This window comes from Cryptomeria japonica, chromosome 2, assembly GCF_030272615.1.
Source record: "Cryptomeria japonica chromosome 2, Sugi_1.0, whole genome shotgun sequence".
Lineage (NCBI taxonomy): Eukaryota > Viridiplantae > Streptophyta > Pinopsida > Cupressales > Cupressaceae > Cryptomeria > Cryptomeria japonica.
The window spans coordinates 496,428,946-496,445,713 of record NC_081406.1 but is presented as its reverse complement, the minus strand read 5'-3'; the positions used below and the strand labels follow the sequence as shown (position 1 = coordinate 496,445,713).

At 38.9% G+C, this 16,768-nt stretch overlaps 2 protein-coding genes across 2 annotated transcripts in view; both read right to left on the bottom strand.

The window, feature by feature from the left end:
- Positions 1-10,736, bottom strand: part of LOC131078931 (omega-amidase, chloroplastic) — a 138,861-nt gene extending 128,125 nt beyond the window's left edge. Inside the window, exons 1-2 of the mRNA XM_058016780.2 lie at positions 10,455-10,736; positions 10,194-10,298 (exon numbers count right to left, since the gene is read on the bottom strand). Coding sequence (XP_057872763.2) covers positions 10,194-10,298; positions 10,455-10,736 — 387 coding nt within the window. The remainder of the gene's footprint in view (positions 1-10,193; positions 10,299-10,454) is intronic.
- Positions 10,737-14,838: 4,102 nt separating this feature from the next.
- On the bottom strand, positions 14,839-16,429 carry LOC131864131 (uncharacterized mitochondrial protein AtMg00860-like). Its single transcript, XM_059215151.1, has 2 exons — positions 16,336-16,429; positions 14,839-15,245 (listed from the first exon to the last, which is right to left on the bottom strand). Exons 1-2 carry the CDS (start codon positions 16,427-16,429, stop codon positions 14,839-14,841), a joined length of 501 nt encoding a protein of 166 aa, XP_059071134.1.
- Positions 16,430-16,768: the final 339 nt, after the last annotated feature.

Below are 16,768 nucleotides of genomic sequence, written 5' to 3'. Positions count from 1 at the left end.
AGAGAAACAATAGGTGGATGATGCAGTTGCTGATTTGTTTTACACAAGTGCTATTCCATTCAATGTTGCGAGAAATCCTCATTTCCGCAATGCAGTTCAGAAAATTGCAGAGTTTGGCAAAGGGTACACACCCCCAGGTTCAGAGGCTATCAAGACAACTCTTTTGCAGAGGTCAAAAGATAGAGTGACTGAAAAATTAGCTCATGTCAAAGCCACTTGGAAGGAAACAGGTTGCACTATATTGAGTGATGGATGGTCAGATATGTGTCAAAGGCCATTGATTAATGTTTTGGTGTCTTGTCCTGAAGGTGTTGTGTTTTTGAAAGTCATTGACACCATGAACCACAAAAAAACTTCAGAGTATATTTTTCAAATATTAGAGGAAGCCATTCTTGAAGTACGGATGGAAAATGTGGTTCAAGTGGTAACTGATAGTGCAGCAAATTGTGTGGGAGCTGGGAGGCTGATTGTAGAGAAGTACCCACAGATATATTGGAGCCCATGTGCAACGCATTGTCTCGATTTGTTGCTTCATGACTTGGCTAAATTCCCATGGATAAATGAAGCTATTCATAGAGGGAGAGCAATTGCAAATTTCATACGGAATCATCGTCTCACATTGAGTATTTATAGGCAGCATGCATCAAAGGAATTGTTGAGGCCTTGTGAAACAAGATTTGCTTCATATTATATCACTTTGAAAAGAGTGGTTGAAGAAAAAGCAGCTTTGAGGTCTATTATATGTTCCAATCAGTGGGAAAGTTCAGTGCTTTCTAAAGGCCCCAAGGGGAAGAACATAGAGCAAATCATCCTAAACAGCAATTTCTGGGAAAGTGCAGCAAAAGTCTTGCTTGTATGTGAACCAATTGTTGACGTGCTTCGTATGGTTGATGGTGACACTCCTTGCCTTGGCATGCTTTATGAAAGCATGGACCGGTGTAAAGAATCTATTCAAAAAGCACTAAACAATGAAGAAGCAGAATATATGCAGATATGGGAGGCAATTGATTGCAGATGGAAAATGATGCACACACCTTTACATGCAGCAGCTTGCTTTTTGGAGCCTAAGTTGTTTTCTATTGATAGAAGGGGCGATAATGAAATCATGGCAGGGCTTTACCAAGCCATTAGCAGGTATGTACCAAATCCAGAAATTGCAGCACTAATCAGAGATCAAAGTTGGCAATACAAGAGAGGAGAAGGGATGTTTGGAGGGGCAGAAGCCAAATATGACTCGCCATGTATGTCTGGATATAGATGGTGGATCTCTTATGGATCATCAGCTCCTGAACTGCAAGAGTTTGCTATTCGAATTTTGAGTCAGGGAGCAAGTTCATCAGCTTGTGAGAGGAACTGGAGTTGCTTTGACCACATCCATTCCAAAAAGAGGAACAAATTGCTGACTGGAAAGTTGGGAGATCTTGTCTATGTTCGCAGCAATTTGAAATTGCTGATGAACAAATCAGCAAAGAACACTTCTTTACAACAAACTCTTGAAGGCATGGCAATGCCAGATGCAGATGAGCCTGACTTTGCAGATGATGAACTGAGTAGTTGTTGTCCTCATTTTTGTTTCCAAAAATGAAGGACCACTACGATGGAATTTTTATGAAAAATGAAAATTATTACTCTATGGCACGCTTCCCGAGGCAAAATTTTGACTAATCCTTGGACTAGCTTAATCCTCAGTCCATTCTCGAAATACGTTTCAAATTTCATCCAATTCTGGGTTCGTTTGCCATGCCTTTCCTTCAATTTCGGGTTTTAAAACCCAGACTGCAGGTGGAGAATTTTCTTCAAAATGCAAGTTTTAATGATATTCATTGTTGTGGTCTTTGTAGGGGAATTTTTGATCACTTACATGTGCATTTTTTATTTCAAATATGTCACTTGTAATTTATTTTAAGTTTCCCATTTAATGTTTTTATCTTTTTATTGTTTTTTGGTCATTTTTAGTTAAAATAGGGGTTTTTTAGCTCAACTGCAAGTAAACTTGCAGTTTGTCCAAAAAACCCCTACTTTAATGGGTTTTACATGTAATAGGGATTTTAAATCCCCATTACATGTGTGCAAGTGTTTAATACTTGTTGTAGGGATTTTATTTCCCCCTTACAAGTATTTTTAAACTTGCAGTTTGTCTTTTAAAACCCGATTTTAAAATAAAGTTCATTTTTGACAAGTATTTTTAAACTTGTCATTTGTCCAAAAAAACCCGATTTTGGCTTAATGAGTGAAAAGGTGAAATTTTAAACTTGCTGTTTTATATCCAAAACCCGATTTTAAGCATGAAAGAGGAAAAAGTGCAAATCGAACTTGTCATTTTATATCTAAAACCCGATTTGCTTCCTTTTGAAGAAATCGAACTTGTCATTTGTTTTTCAAAACCCGAAATGCAAGAGGGAAGCGATTTTGGACTTTTTCAAAGCGAAATTCATGGATGAATCGTTGGATGAATGAGGCGTTTTGGGTTTGTATCCTATCTTCTTGCATTTTTGGAAATCTATCATGCCATTCCAAGGACAAATTCGCTGGTTTTTACCCTAAAAACAGCAACCACGTTTTTTCCTAACGTGAATCATTAATGCCACGTTTTGAGGGGTTGAATCTTTAAAATTTCGCACACTCCTAGATCGTTTTGATCTTTCTTCCTAAGGCGTGGAGGGTAAGAGAAGGTTCGCACCATTTAATGGTGCATTGAATGTGTAATGTGTAATGAATGCCACGTTTTTCACAAAAACGTGACTCTCTTGGCTGCGTTTTAAATCTTTTGGCATTGATACCTCTTCAAACACCTTTGGTATTATTGCTTTAGCAAATACCTTGATCGTTTTGCTGCAACAAACTTGAAATGAACACTTTCATTGGCATTTTACTCTTGCAAGTTTAAGATTGCTACCATTTTTGGGGGCATTTTCACAAAAACGTGATAAGGGTTTAAAAGTTCAGTTTTGCTTCTTCATCTCAAGAAGTATTGCATTGTTGGAGAAGCATTTTGATTTTCCAATCAAGGTATGTTCTTCCTTTCTTCTCTTCTTTTTATTTTCATGTTTTCTTCATTTTTTGTTATTAATTGCATTCTTCACATGTGTTGTTCTTCCCTTAAAATTGGTTTTCATAAAACAAATCTTCCCTTTGAAATGCAATTGTTAAATTGCATTATTCTTCTCAAAATTCCATCTTAGCTAGTATTCGGGATTTTTAATCTCGATTACAAGTTCGCTGGAAATTGTTGTTCTTCCCTTACGGTTGAGAAATTTAATCATTTTTGGTTAAATTTCCAAGCTTGAAAAATGTGAAATACCTCTCTCTTGCAAATTCGTGTTTTGAAAACCGGATTACATGTTGAAAAGATCTTCCCATTTTCATGAAAATGACTATCCCGGATATTCCCATTTCTATCCATTCACGTTCCCCATATCCGCACTTTCCATTTCCATCATTTCCCGCAAGTCAAAATCCCATTTTTCATCCGTTTCTCCATTTTCGAATTTACAAGTATACTTGTATTCGGGTTTTAAAATCCCGATTGCATGTATGTACTTTCCAACTTGTATACTTGCGAAAATTCCCCCAAGATCCGAAATTGGTCAAAGTCAAGATTTTCCCATTTCTACATGTCTTCTCTCTTCTTCTCACAAAACCGTGAAATTCAGAGATCGAAGTTTTACCCATTTGAAAAAAGAAAGAATGATATTTGCAGCTGATTATGATGTGGCCTTAACCCTTTTAAGTCTTCATCACAGCATTCCAGGTTCGCAATCAATGTCAGATTTGCCGGCATCGCCAACTCCAAAGAAAATGAAATACAAATATGATAAATACCAGAATGAGGTTACACCTTCCCAGGTCTCCTCGCCATTGGATCGCATCAGGGACACAGAAATAGGGCATGTTGATATGGCAGAATTCATTCACAGGGTAGAAGATCCACAGGATAACAACTTGCAGCGGCTGTTGGACAGCCATATCCATCATGCGTCTTCTTTCCCAGTGGCTGCCCTAGAACCTGAATTTGTTCTTGCATGCGCCCATCATTTTGACAAAGAGTCAAGAGTCATAAAAAATGATGATGGTGAAGCCATAATTCGTCTTGATGCGGATACAATCGAGAAGGTCTTCAAAATACCTCCTGCACCTGTTTACATGGAAATCACCAAAGAAAGTGCAGCAGAGTATTATGTGAAAAGAGAAAAAGATTGCAAGCGCCACATCAATAGGTGGATTCATGAGCCACGTCCTTCCTTCTCAAGATGGGCAAAGTTGTACCGTTGTGATTTCAAGTGGGAGATAGGAGACACCATCACTCTTCTCAGCAGAATGTTAGGCCTTGAGCACTCTAATGTCTTTGAGCCATGGATGTATCAATTCATCATGTTCATACGGCAGTCGCATCACATTTCATGGGGTGAAATCATCAGCGATGCTTTGTGCGAACAACTTGCAGCGGTTCCTACCACTATGACCTTCTTTATGAATTCTTATTTGGTATATTTAGCAGCATCACTTAGACACTTTCCAGGTCTTTCTACCAAGGGTGATCGCTCTCTCATACCAGTTTGGGAATATTATGACCAGCTGCCTTTGAAACCTAGCAGACTACATTTTAGAAGAGTCCAAGACGCATTCTTTGGATATTTTATGTGTCAGTTTGACATGGATCTCAGAAATAAGCGAGTATCAGATGAGGCATGGGTCAAGGTATCTGAGTATGGGTGCTTATTCCTGCAATTTCCCACCTTCACCTACATGAGGATTGGGTGCTATGATGGACAACCATACATGCTACCAAGATACCCGACCGATAGGATAATTCTTATGGAGTTGGGTAGACAGATTATGGCTGTTCATACTCTTCAGTCTGCTAGACACAAGGTTGGAATGGGGATCTCCAGCACAAATCCGTTGAAAATTGGTCGATACTCCCTTGTCACATCTGTGAAGGCTAAGGCCATGGAGGTTGAATTGCAGGAAATCAAGCTTAAGAGGTTCAAACCTAGAGCTGATTTTGATTATAGAGGTATGAAGGAAAAGATCAAAAAATCCTTTGTACATGTTCATCGCATTGAAGACATCTGGGCAGATCTCCGCAAAGAAGCTGAAGTCCTGAAGATGGATTACTGCAGGCTCACTGTTGAGCAAATTGTTGACTTGAACTTGGCAGATATCCCACAAGGGATGATTGATGATGGGCGTATACTTGATCCTGAATACACTTCACGGAGGGTTGAGGAAGCTCCACTTCCTTTGATCCAATGGTCACATAAAGAGTGCGTCTCCATTCTTGACAGATTTCAGCCTATCTTGGCCAACACTAACGCATGGTTGAAAAGCAATGCTGTTAGACTTATCAAAATCAAGGTTGGTAAAGAAGATGATTCTACAAGGCCTCTTGGACGAAAGTCTGAGATTCAGATTGATAATAAGGAGGGTGCTTCATCTTCAAGCACAAGGATCAAGTTACGAGTTAGTCGTGCAGTAGTGCTTCCTCCTGAGGAGACAACTACTCGTGGGAAGGAGAAATCACGGTTCCATGTTCGGGTGATCGATCTGGATAATCCAGAAGAGGGGCAGCAATCTGATGATGCGCCTAAGTCTCCAGTTTCAGACACGCCTCATGAGGTCATTCCTCCAGTTTCTATTGAGACGCCTCTTTCTCCTCCTGATTTGCTCATTGATGAGTCTCCTCAGAACGCAGTTCCCATTTCAGCATACGGGCCTTCTCCTGAGCAACAACGAGAAAGTGTGTTGGAAGTTCCTGAAGATAATCCCACTTGCATTCAGTTATCAGAAATTGATACTTCCACTTCTGGTTTTGAAGAATTCATGAGGCAATCTTCATGTCCGTTGGTAACTGAGCAAAACATAGTCGCTATTCAAACAGATATTCCTCCCAGGGTGACCACAGTGATTCAAACAGAAACTGCTTCTCCTTTGCCTACAGCTGTTACAGGAAGTGAGTTGATGACTTTGCCTCCATGGCTTAGTTCTTTCACCCCGAAAAGAAAGAAGCAAGAGATCTCACCTGATGCCTTCGACTACCAGCAACTCAAACAGTCCAGATCCAAAGTTGCTAAGGCGGCGAAGACTATTTCCAGGGTAACTGTTGATAGCAACAAGATGAAAGTAGCTGAAATTGTGGAACCTATTGCAGATAAACCACTTGATGAAATGTCAGCTGCTGATTATAAGGTTACAAGGGTAGAATTGGGCAAGCAAACACATGAAGTCATTAAACATGATGCTCAGTTTTCTGTTGCTTCACTAGTGCAAAGGTGTGACGATCTTCTTGCAAAGAAAGACAAGCTAGAAGAAGAAAACCGACAGCTCATGGCAGCCATCAATAAAATCACAAAACCTGCTGCTGAAGGGAGTAACTCCATAGGTTCTTCCGGTTCCCAAGAATCGATTCGTGGAGTAGAAAGGGCTGCTCAAAAAGTACAAGCACTGGATTCCTGGATTGATCACCTTCATGATCAATGCGTGCAAGTGATAAAAGACAGTTTTCAAATAATGTCTAAGCTGGAAACCATTGAGGAGAAATTGGATCAGACTTCTAACACTTTCAAAAAGAATCTGGAAAGTGTTGAGAAAAGTCTGGCAATCTGGCGTACCATGCCCCAACAACAGCTGAGTATTTTGCAGGAGCACACCATCATCTCTTCCAGGGTCATGTACTTGGAATTTGAGGAACTCATGGAAAACAAAACCCTTGTTCTTAAGTCCCTCATCGAAGAGATCAGTGATGCAAGGAGATTCCGGAATGAAGTTTATCAAGGTATTGTCTCACATTGTGAAAGGGCCTCTTGCAATATAGTAAGTTAGGATGGAGAGCTAATTCCAGAAGAAGAAGTTCTTGCGGACTTACAGATGAGGATTCATGGTGAATGGAGGAGTGAACAATTCTCGGCAGTTTCAATTCAAGCATTGATGAAACATCAAGCCTTTTTGCATGAGATCCAGTCCATCCTGGATAGAGACAATTCCGCGCTCCTCCGCTGTCACGACACTATTGTGAAGACTATGGTAGTTGCTAAGAACACTCATGAACCGAATCCCGAGGAACTACAAGCGAGCATCCGGAAATTTCAAGGATTCATGTCTTCACAAAAGGCAACCTAAGTGTTTTTCAACACTTAGTTGAATTTTCTCTCTTTCGTAATCTTTAGTTGTAATTTCGTTTTGACAAATTACATGTAAAAGTAATTTTTGTAAAATACAAGTTACACATTACTTGTACTTTTGTAATTACATGTAAGGCAACTACAAGTTATGTCCGATTAGGACTGTAGTTGGAATAAGTCTTAGTTAAGTTAGAGTGACTCTTAGTTAATTAATGAAGTCTCAGTTATTTATTGAAGGAGTCTTGGTGGTTGAGAGAATCTCTCAAGTTAGTTAGGATCCTCCCACCTTTTTCTCAAGGCTCCTCTTCTATAAATACTTGAGAGGTCCATTGTAAATATATCTTTTGGGAAAGCAAGCAAAAACTCTGCCAAATTTACAGCAAGAAGTCTTTGAGCTTATGTATGTGGATTGAAAGTTTTTTGAAGAAATAATAAAGAAGGACTACTCAAGTTTTGAGTCTTTGAGCTACATGTTTGAGTTTGAATCTTTTATTTCTTCTATGCCAAGTGTTTCTAAAGGAGCTTAGTCCAATCTGATTTGAAGTCTTTGAGCTGCAAGTAGAGAAGATTAATTAAAATAGGAAAATCTCTAGAAGGAGCAGCAAGTCTTTGAGCTTGCGTCTATTCTTGAGGAAAATTACTGTTTGATAAGAAATAGCAGCAAGTCTTTGAGCTTGCATTAGTTCTTGTCTTTGTGTTAAAAGAACAGATTATTTCAGTCTTTGAGCTGTTATCTTTTATTCGTTGTAAAATTTAGTATAGCAAAAGGTAGATAGGACTTCCAATAGTCAAGTCTTTGAGCTTGATATTGCTGTCCCGTCCCGAAGGAAGTGACGGGAGTCTTTGAGCTTTCAGGAAACTTCACTTCCTTTCTCTCATTTTACTTGAAAGTGGTTACTGCTGTTATTCAATCGCTATCCTTTTCTGTGAAGAGAAAAAGGATATTGTCTTTCTTGAAAAAAAGAAGAAAGATTGCTGTCCCATCCAATTTTATTTTCCAAGTTGTAGTTAGATAGGGGGAGCCTTCCCTTAATTAGGAGAGTTTTTACTCGTGTGCTGTAGTTGAAACCACAATTTTGTATATTTCCCCAAGTGTACAAAATTTTCAACCAACAGTAGTGATACAGATGATGATGATTTGGCATCCCAGCCAAGTGCTCTTGATGACTTAGAGTTATTTTAAAGTTCTAAAGTTTTTGACTGTTATTGTACCTTTTTGACAAAAGAACATCTTTGCGATAGTGAAAGCATATGTTTCCTACGGTTTATATTTTATAAATGTGTCATCTTTTTGTAATGATTTCAAATCTATTTATCAATGTTAAACTATTTATGCAAATTTATAGATATATTACATATATTTATTAAAAAAAAATTTAAAAATTACATATGGCGAATTTAATTCGAATTTTATACTTTTCGAATTTTTTCCGCATCGAACTTCATCGAATTTCAAAGCTGTCGAACTTCAAATTCGAATTCGAACCTGGTGACTTAGGTAAGCACCATGTCGATCTTGACCACTTGTTATGTATTGAATGAAGCAGAGAGGCACTATGCCAATTAAGGATGGGTTACCAAATGTGCAGTCATTCACAGTGGAGGCTATACCAAATGGAGGGAAAGAAATACAAGCATATTTGATGTCAAGGGAGGCACCTCTATCACATATAGCTGCACAAAGTAGCTAGTGGTGTGTGCAGTGCAATATCAGTTAATAAATGGCCAGCTTTATAAGGTAGGCTTGGATAGAGTTATGTGCAAATGTGTTCTAGAGCATGAACAAGTTGCAATGTTGAGTGAGTGCTATGAAGGATTGTCATATCCCCTTTTTTCAAATTAAGATAATTAACTATAGTATTTAACTTGGGCCCAATAATCTCCAATTTTAAAGGCAACTTGATAACATATTATAATTAAAATAAAAAGTGTTTTTAAACACTAGTATTAAAATAAAGGCATTTTTTAAGTACTTAAAATTAGATAAAATTTCAAAATATTTTCTAATATCTAGAGGTAAATTTAAGACCCAAGGGCTCAATTTGAAAAGATATATCAAGGAGGTACCTATCTTCATTTTGGAATCATTCAAGTTATCCCTTTTGCATCTAATTTGTAGATTTGCACAGTTTGTTCGATCTAAGACATCCAAAGATGAAAACCATTGATTTGTTTAGAGAAGACATCCAAAGATGAAAACCATTGATTTGTTTAGAGTTTGAGAGGATGAAAACCCTCCTAGCTTCCCTTGTTTCTCATTTTGGGTGATTCCATCCAAGGATCACAATTGTGTTGATTTGTTGAGGATTTGAAGACATTTTTTGGTTTGCTATAGTGACGCCATAGTGTTTGTTGATAATTTTTTAAGATTTCAAGCAAGATTCTAGCAAGAAGCAATTACTTTGCAGCAAATTTGACAATTTGCACTTGGAAGGTTTCATTGTTGGATTTTTAGAATTTATTGCTGCTGTTCATTAACATTTCCAGCTAGATTTGAGGTCCTATACTAAGAAGGAAATTTTTTGCCAACACCTTCACTTTCAAACAATAGTCACTGGATTACAAGTAACTTCTTTTTACACTTTGGATAGCTGATTATCAACATTTATGTTGGATCTGAGTGCCACTATGACATTGCTATCATCATATATTATCTATGCTCCACCAAGTTTCAAGGACGGGGATGGCAGTACGTGATTCTGGTACAAGGGTACTCTTGGGCCATTTTTTAGGGGATGACTATTAAAAAATAGGGAAATTTTACAAATATTTATATCATAACAATGATAAAGTATTCATCATTGACATTGTAGAAGCTTAATACATAGCATTAGACTTGAATAGATATTTCACATGAGAATCGACAAACAGATTAACAAAATTGTTAATGTGCATACTTATTATATAAGATAATAAGAATTATAACAAAAAAGCCCAAAGGCTCCAAGTTTCAACTATGAAATCACATAGACAAAGAACTCAGAAAATATATGGTTGTCCCTAATCAGCAAATGGTAGTTCTAAATCAAAATCAGAGCTCGAGTTTGAGTCAATGCCAATATAAGGGGCTACCTCAAGCAATGGAACCCCAACCAATCCCTCTTGTATCTCCTCCACATCAATTTGCATAGCATCTTCGGAATTAACATCCCAATATAAAGATAGAGTCCAACCATCCTATAGCCACAAAGCACTGTGTACAACCACCAACTTCTCCAAACGTCTAGAGGTAAGGTCGTTCCTCTTGACTAATTGGATGAAGCTATATGTGGACCAATTTCTCTATGTAGCAGAGGAAATGGCAACTTGTGAAAGAAGACAAATGGCAAGTACTCTCAACTCCAGTGCATCCTTACCATGCCACATCCACCGGAATCCAATAGGGTCGATTTGAGCTAATGTAGCTCTATCTGACCTCACCTCTACTCTATTGAAGGTTGGACCATGGAGATTGGCAAATGCAAGCCACTGTGTGCAAAGTATAGCAGATTCCTCTTTAGTATACATTTTTGCAAGGGCCTTCATGAAGCCTTCTTTCACCTCTTCATCATGAGACAAAGGCGCTCTCCTAGGTCTCAGTGCATACCATTTGGAATTGAGATCATAGGCTGCCATATGAAGTAGGGTGCTCATAATGTTCCATCGTCATTGAAGAGAACACGAATATACTAAGAGGAGGGAGTGAATCAGTATATTAACAATTTTAACCAATTTAAACTTTATCATTCACAACAACATTATCTACTAACTTTTAACAATCATGCACATAAGAATACAATAACACAATGTTTACATGGAAACCTTGATGGGAAAAACCACGGCAAATAATTTCTTTTGTATAACTTCTCTTACAATGTTTGTAGGCACCAACCCACTAGAAGCACCAATCCCTACATTCACTTTGTGAGCACCAACTCACTAGAGGCACCAACCCTTGATCACTTCATGAGTACCAACTCACTAGAGGTACCAACCCCTTATGTAAATTTCCACCTTGTTGATGTTGGTTCTTGTTGTGACATCTTTCACACATCGCCCCATTGCAAATGGGGGCCCCCAGTTTCTGCTTTTCTTTAGGGTTCTTAGCCCCAAAACTTTGAGAGTCTGGAGTTAGAATTTTCAAGGGGTCATCAAGTTCAATCAGGGAAATCATCATCAGAACAATGTTTGGACGCCATCTAAGTGCTTAGAAGCCCTGAAGGACGAAAAACGCAACTGCTTAGGGTCAATTCTGACAACTTTCTATTTTTGTGGGATTCTACTTTTTGCTTTTTCATTTTTGGCATTTTGGCACCAATCCAGGAAGCAACTTTTTTGCCTACTTTTTTGCTTTTGCTTTTTTTCTTTTTTCATCTTTTTTGAAAGTTAACCTAGGATTGGGTCACTCTGGTCATGGCAACAGGATGCCTGTCTTCGAAATGAAAAATTTGTATCTCCAAGTATGAAACGCAAGGAAAAATCTCCAAACAGGGCATTGATCCAAAAGTTCCAGACAAACATGAACTATTGAGCAAGAAAATTGTAAGAACCCTATCGGTTCAACCACTGATGCTGTTGTGGTATTTGTTTTTGGTTTTGTAATTTTGTGACTTTTTTGTGTTTTGCAAGGGTTTGAATGCAAAAAAGAAAATGCATATAATCTGATTGAACTATTTGCAACTGAATATCTAAAACTTGTTACAAGAAATGATAACTTCATTCACACAAATTCATTTATTGAATAATATACCTTTACAACATGCATACCCGGAAATAAAGATATCAATGGCTGTTGGAGACCAAAAAGCAACCAATGAACAGTTCGAACTAGCAAGCTTGTTGAAGATTTGATTGGAATTAATGTATGACAGGCTTCTCCACAACCAAGCGCCCCTTCTAGAATATTCTTGAGATTTTTTAAGGCTTCCTAGACAAAATTCGCCCTACCCAAGCTGGCTGCCTTGGCTAATGCTATTGCTGCTGATAACAAAAACAAGCCGTCCCTCTATAATAAGTGTGCAAACAATTAATTAACTTCCCTGAATATGACCTGCACTCTCTCTGGATTCCTCTTAGTGATTTATATGTTGAAACCCTTTGATTCAACACCAAAATAAGCCCATATAGAACTTTTGATTGAAGCCCCCTCTGAAAGCCAAATTTACTGGATATTTCACCAATTTAGATGGCTGCAATCACTGAAGATTTTCCATTCTCCAATGGCTGATGAAAGACTGAAACCCTTGGTCTCTGCTCTCCACAAGTCATGAAAAAGAGATGCACCAATAATAATCGAACTTCTCATTACAAGCTCAATATATTCTCAAGAGGAAGTTTGAACTTCTCCAAAAAGCACCTTTAATAACATTAAATGTTATAACATTAAGTTGGCACCATTTAATGTAGTTATGTGCCCACAATTAATTAAAAATTTGGCCTCCTTCTCATGATGCCTAGACCCTCAAGTTATAAAGTTAAGTTATAACTTTATATTCACTTTATTAAATGATTTATTATTAATTTGGCCACATAAACATTAATAACTCTCAAAATACTTAATATTTCTCCGTGCCATCTGAAATGGTAGTCCACCTTGCTTTTCCCCATGTGACCATACACTCCTGCTAAAAATAGAAGGGTCCTTCTTGAACACCCCAAGACTTACTATAAATAGTAAGTAGAGAAAATGATGTCCAATTGATGCCAAACAAAGACCAAACTGAAGCATTCTAAACACTGGAGATGATACAATCCTCAGGAGACCCTCTAACCTTCCTCATTAGCCTACGAGGGTCAAAATGATAGGCTAATCTCACTGAAAATCTGATGTCAACAAGAAGGGGACATCGTAGTTCGCCCTCCCTTAAATTGCTTGTCCCCAAGAAATCTCAACTCCGGATGCTGTAAAATTTCTTCACTCTCCCATATAGCATCCTCTACCGACAAATCTTTCCATTTAATCAAGTATTCTCTAATAACCCGTCTTCGCAGCTGTCGCTCCTTGAAATCCAATATAGCCTCAAGTATCAAAATCAATTTCCCCTCATCATCAAGGGGTGGCAACGCTGCTGAAGGAACAACTCGATGGCCCAACGCCTTCTTGAGGCGTGACACATGAATAACATTATGTACCCTGCTATCCATTGGTAACTCTAGCTCATAAGCCACTTCACCTACTCGTCTGATAACTCTGAAGGGACCAGAGTAGCGTGGCTTAAGCTTTTCTGCACCACTCTTCCTGAGAGTGGACTGACGATAGGGCTGCAGCATCAAATACACCATATCTCCAACCTCGAATGATCGCTCAGTCCTCTTCTAATCAGCATATTGCTTTTGTTGGTTCTGTGCTTTTGCAATATTCTCCTTGAGAGCCTTCATGATGTCTTGACTCTCCTGTAGTAAATCACCCGCACTAGGCACTCTACTGTCACTCAACAGTAAATCCAAAAAACCGGGTGCCTCATATCCATACAATGCCAAGAAGGGTGTCATTTGTATTGACATATGGAAAGTGGTGTTATAACAATACTCACATAGGTAAATCCACTTAACCCAAGCCTTTTTCTGCCCTGCAATATAATTTATGAGGTACCCTTCCACCCATTTGTTTACTATCTCTGTTTGCTCGTCTATCTGTGGGTGGTAGCTAGTACTCGAAGTGAGTTCGGTTCCACACAATGTGAATAGTCCTGCCAGAAGTGGCTCATGAACCGACTATCTCTATCGCTGACAATACTCCGAGGTAAGCCATGTAATCTGAATACCTCATGGAAAAACAACTCTGCTACTTGTGTAGCTGTGTATGTAGTTGTTATCGGGAAAAAGTGGGCAAACTTGGTAAGCCAATCAACAACTACATAAATACAATCTCGGCCCTGGGCTTTCAGCAAGCCCGTGATGAAGTCCATGGATAAACATTCCAACTTCCTATCAAGAATCGGAAGTGGCTAGAGTAAGCCTGTAAGGTATGTGTGCTCTTGTTTATTCTACTGGCATATAGGGCACTCTCTAACATACCGAAGTACATCTTCTTTGAGCCCTTTCCATGTGAAACACTCTCGTATCTGTCTATAGGTCTTAAAGTAATCTGGATGACCAGCCATAGGCATATCATGAAAAGTTCTCAATATTGTATTCTTTACCTCCAATCCTGGGGTCAAATAAATCCTCCCTTTGTAAATGATAAGATCATTCACAAGGGAATACTTGTTGTCCTGTATAGACCCATCAACAGTGCCAAAAGCCCATGAATTCTTTGCATACTTTCCAATTATCAAATGCTTCCAATCCTCAGAAATATCTATCATTATGCTCAACTGAGGTTTACAGGACAATGCATCAGCTACCACATTTTGAGTTCCTTTGGCGTAAGCAATGTCAAAATCATATGATTGTAACTTGCTTACCCATTTTTGTTGTCTGTCATTCAAGTCTTGTCCAAGGAAATGGCGTAAGCTATTATGATCAGTTTTGATGCAAAATTTGCTGCCAATAAGATACTGTCTAACTTGGTCAATGCATGCATTATGGCTAGCATTTCCTTGTCATAAATGTTGAAATTGCGCTCCGGTCTTCTGAGCTTCCTGCTCTCAAATGCAATAGGGTGATTATCCCGCATAAGCCCTGCTCCAATTCCCTCATCGGATGCATCACACTGGAGCTCAAACGGTTTATTAAAATCTGGCAAAGCTAGGACTGGGCATGTTGTCATTATCTATTTGAATTTATTGAAGCACTGCTATGCCTCAGGAGTCCATATGAATGCACCCTTCTTCATCAAGTTTGTCAAGGGTGCTGCATGCCGAGAATACCCATTAACAAACCTATGGTAGAAGCCACATAAACTAAGAAACCCTCTCAACTGTGTCAGGTTCTCTGGAGTGGGCCACTCAATAATAGCACGAATCTTTTCAGGATCCATACGCACACCATCTACGCTGATAATGTGACCCAAGTACAGTAATTTTGTCATACCCAACTCACATTTTGATTCCTTAGCATACAATGACTCATTATTCAAGATGCCCAACACTGTGTCCAAGTGTGTGAAATGCTCATCCCACAACTTACTGTATGCTAAGATATCATTAAAGAAACTAATACATACCGCCTCAACTGCGCCTGAAAAACCCTGTTCATTCTGGACTGAAAGGTGGCAGGTGCATTGGTTAGCCCAAATGGCATAACCACGAAATTGAAGTGTCCACAGTGACATCTGAATGCAGTCTTTTCTATATCTTGCTCTCTGACCCTGAGCTAATGATATCTTGATCTCAAATCAATATTTGAAAAGAAGCAGGTGCCATGGAGCTCATCTATCAGCTCATCAATTCGTGGGATAGGGTATGTTTTTGATGGTCCTTTTGTTTAAAGCCCTGTAATCAATGCACATACGCAAGGTACCATCTTTCTTCTTTACCAATACGACTGATGAGGCGAATGGTGACTTACTCGGCCTAATGTGACCCATAGCAAGCAGCTCCTTAATTCTTTTTTCTATCTCATCTTTTAATCGCTTTGGATGCCGATAAGGAGTAATCATTATGGGTTTTGCACCCTCCTCCAACTCTATAATGTGCTCTATGCCCCTATCTGGAGGTCTGCTAGGTGGAATGTCACTGAATACTTTCTCGTGCTTAAGTCTCAACTACTGTATATCTGGATGATATTCTGATTTTTGTTGTCCTTCCTATAATGGCATCAATCTACACTCTGCTGCCCACTCAACCATATCATGCCGCATAAGTCTCTCCATCCTTCTAAAAGATATCATCTTGAAACTACTATCTCGGATGGCTTTCAACGCATGAGTTTTGCCATCTACTGTGAATCTCATCTCCATATCTCAAAGGTTGAGAGTGAAGATCCCTATGTCGTGGAGCCATTTCATCCCCAACACTACATTTGTATCTCCCATGGACACAACATAAAAATCTGCCTTGAACTCATAATTATTGATACGTAGGGGGAGTCCTGAAATCATTCTATCACATTTGAGGGTGTAACCATCAGCTACCCTCACCCTTATGCCTTCAAATTCTTCAGTTTGTAACCCACGTCTCTCCACTGATCTGGCATCTATGAAATTGTGTGTGGCTCTTGTATCCAACAAAGTGATAACCTTTTGTCCAGCCAACGCTCCACGCATCCTGAAAGAGCCCTCTTGCTGAATACTGGTGAGACGTGCTTCCTTAAGCTTGACATCCTCTTCATATGCATCAAGTTTCTAGTTTACCAAGCTCAAATTCACCCTTTTCTACCTCGGATTCCTCTGGATCAGATTGTTGGTCCGAATTTTCAGATTCGGAACCTTCATAGTATGCCGACATAACACGGTTAGCTTTCCCCTTAGGCCTCAGGGGACAATCATGGTTTGCATCATACGGTCCTTTGCAATAAAAACATAGCTTCTTCTTCCTCAAGTCATTCAATGTTTCCCTATAGGTGCTGCTGATTTTCCCTTTTGATCTTTATTAAAGTCTGATTTTACTTTGTTATTAGGAAATGATTTATTATCTTTATATGAGGAGGATCCCTTGGACGAAAACTTGCTTTGAGTTGCTGCGAGCTCCATACTTCTTGCTTTCTTCATTGCAATTTGCAGTGTAGGAGGGTCAAATACTTTTACCCATCCCTTTAATGGTTCCAATAGGCCTTCTACAAACAAT

Coding starts and splice junctions, on each gene's coding strand:
- LOC131864131 (XM_059215151.1), bottom strand. CDS start 16,429: ATGTCGGCATACTATGAAGGTTCCGAATCTGAAAATTCGGACCAACAA. Junction 15,246..16,335: donor AAAGGGTGAATTTGAGCTTG/GTAAACTAGAAA, acceptor GCCACCTTTCAG/TCCAGAATGAACAGGGTTTT.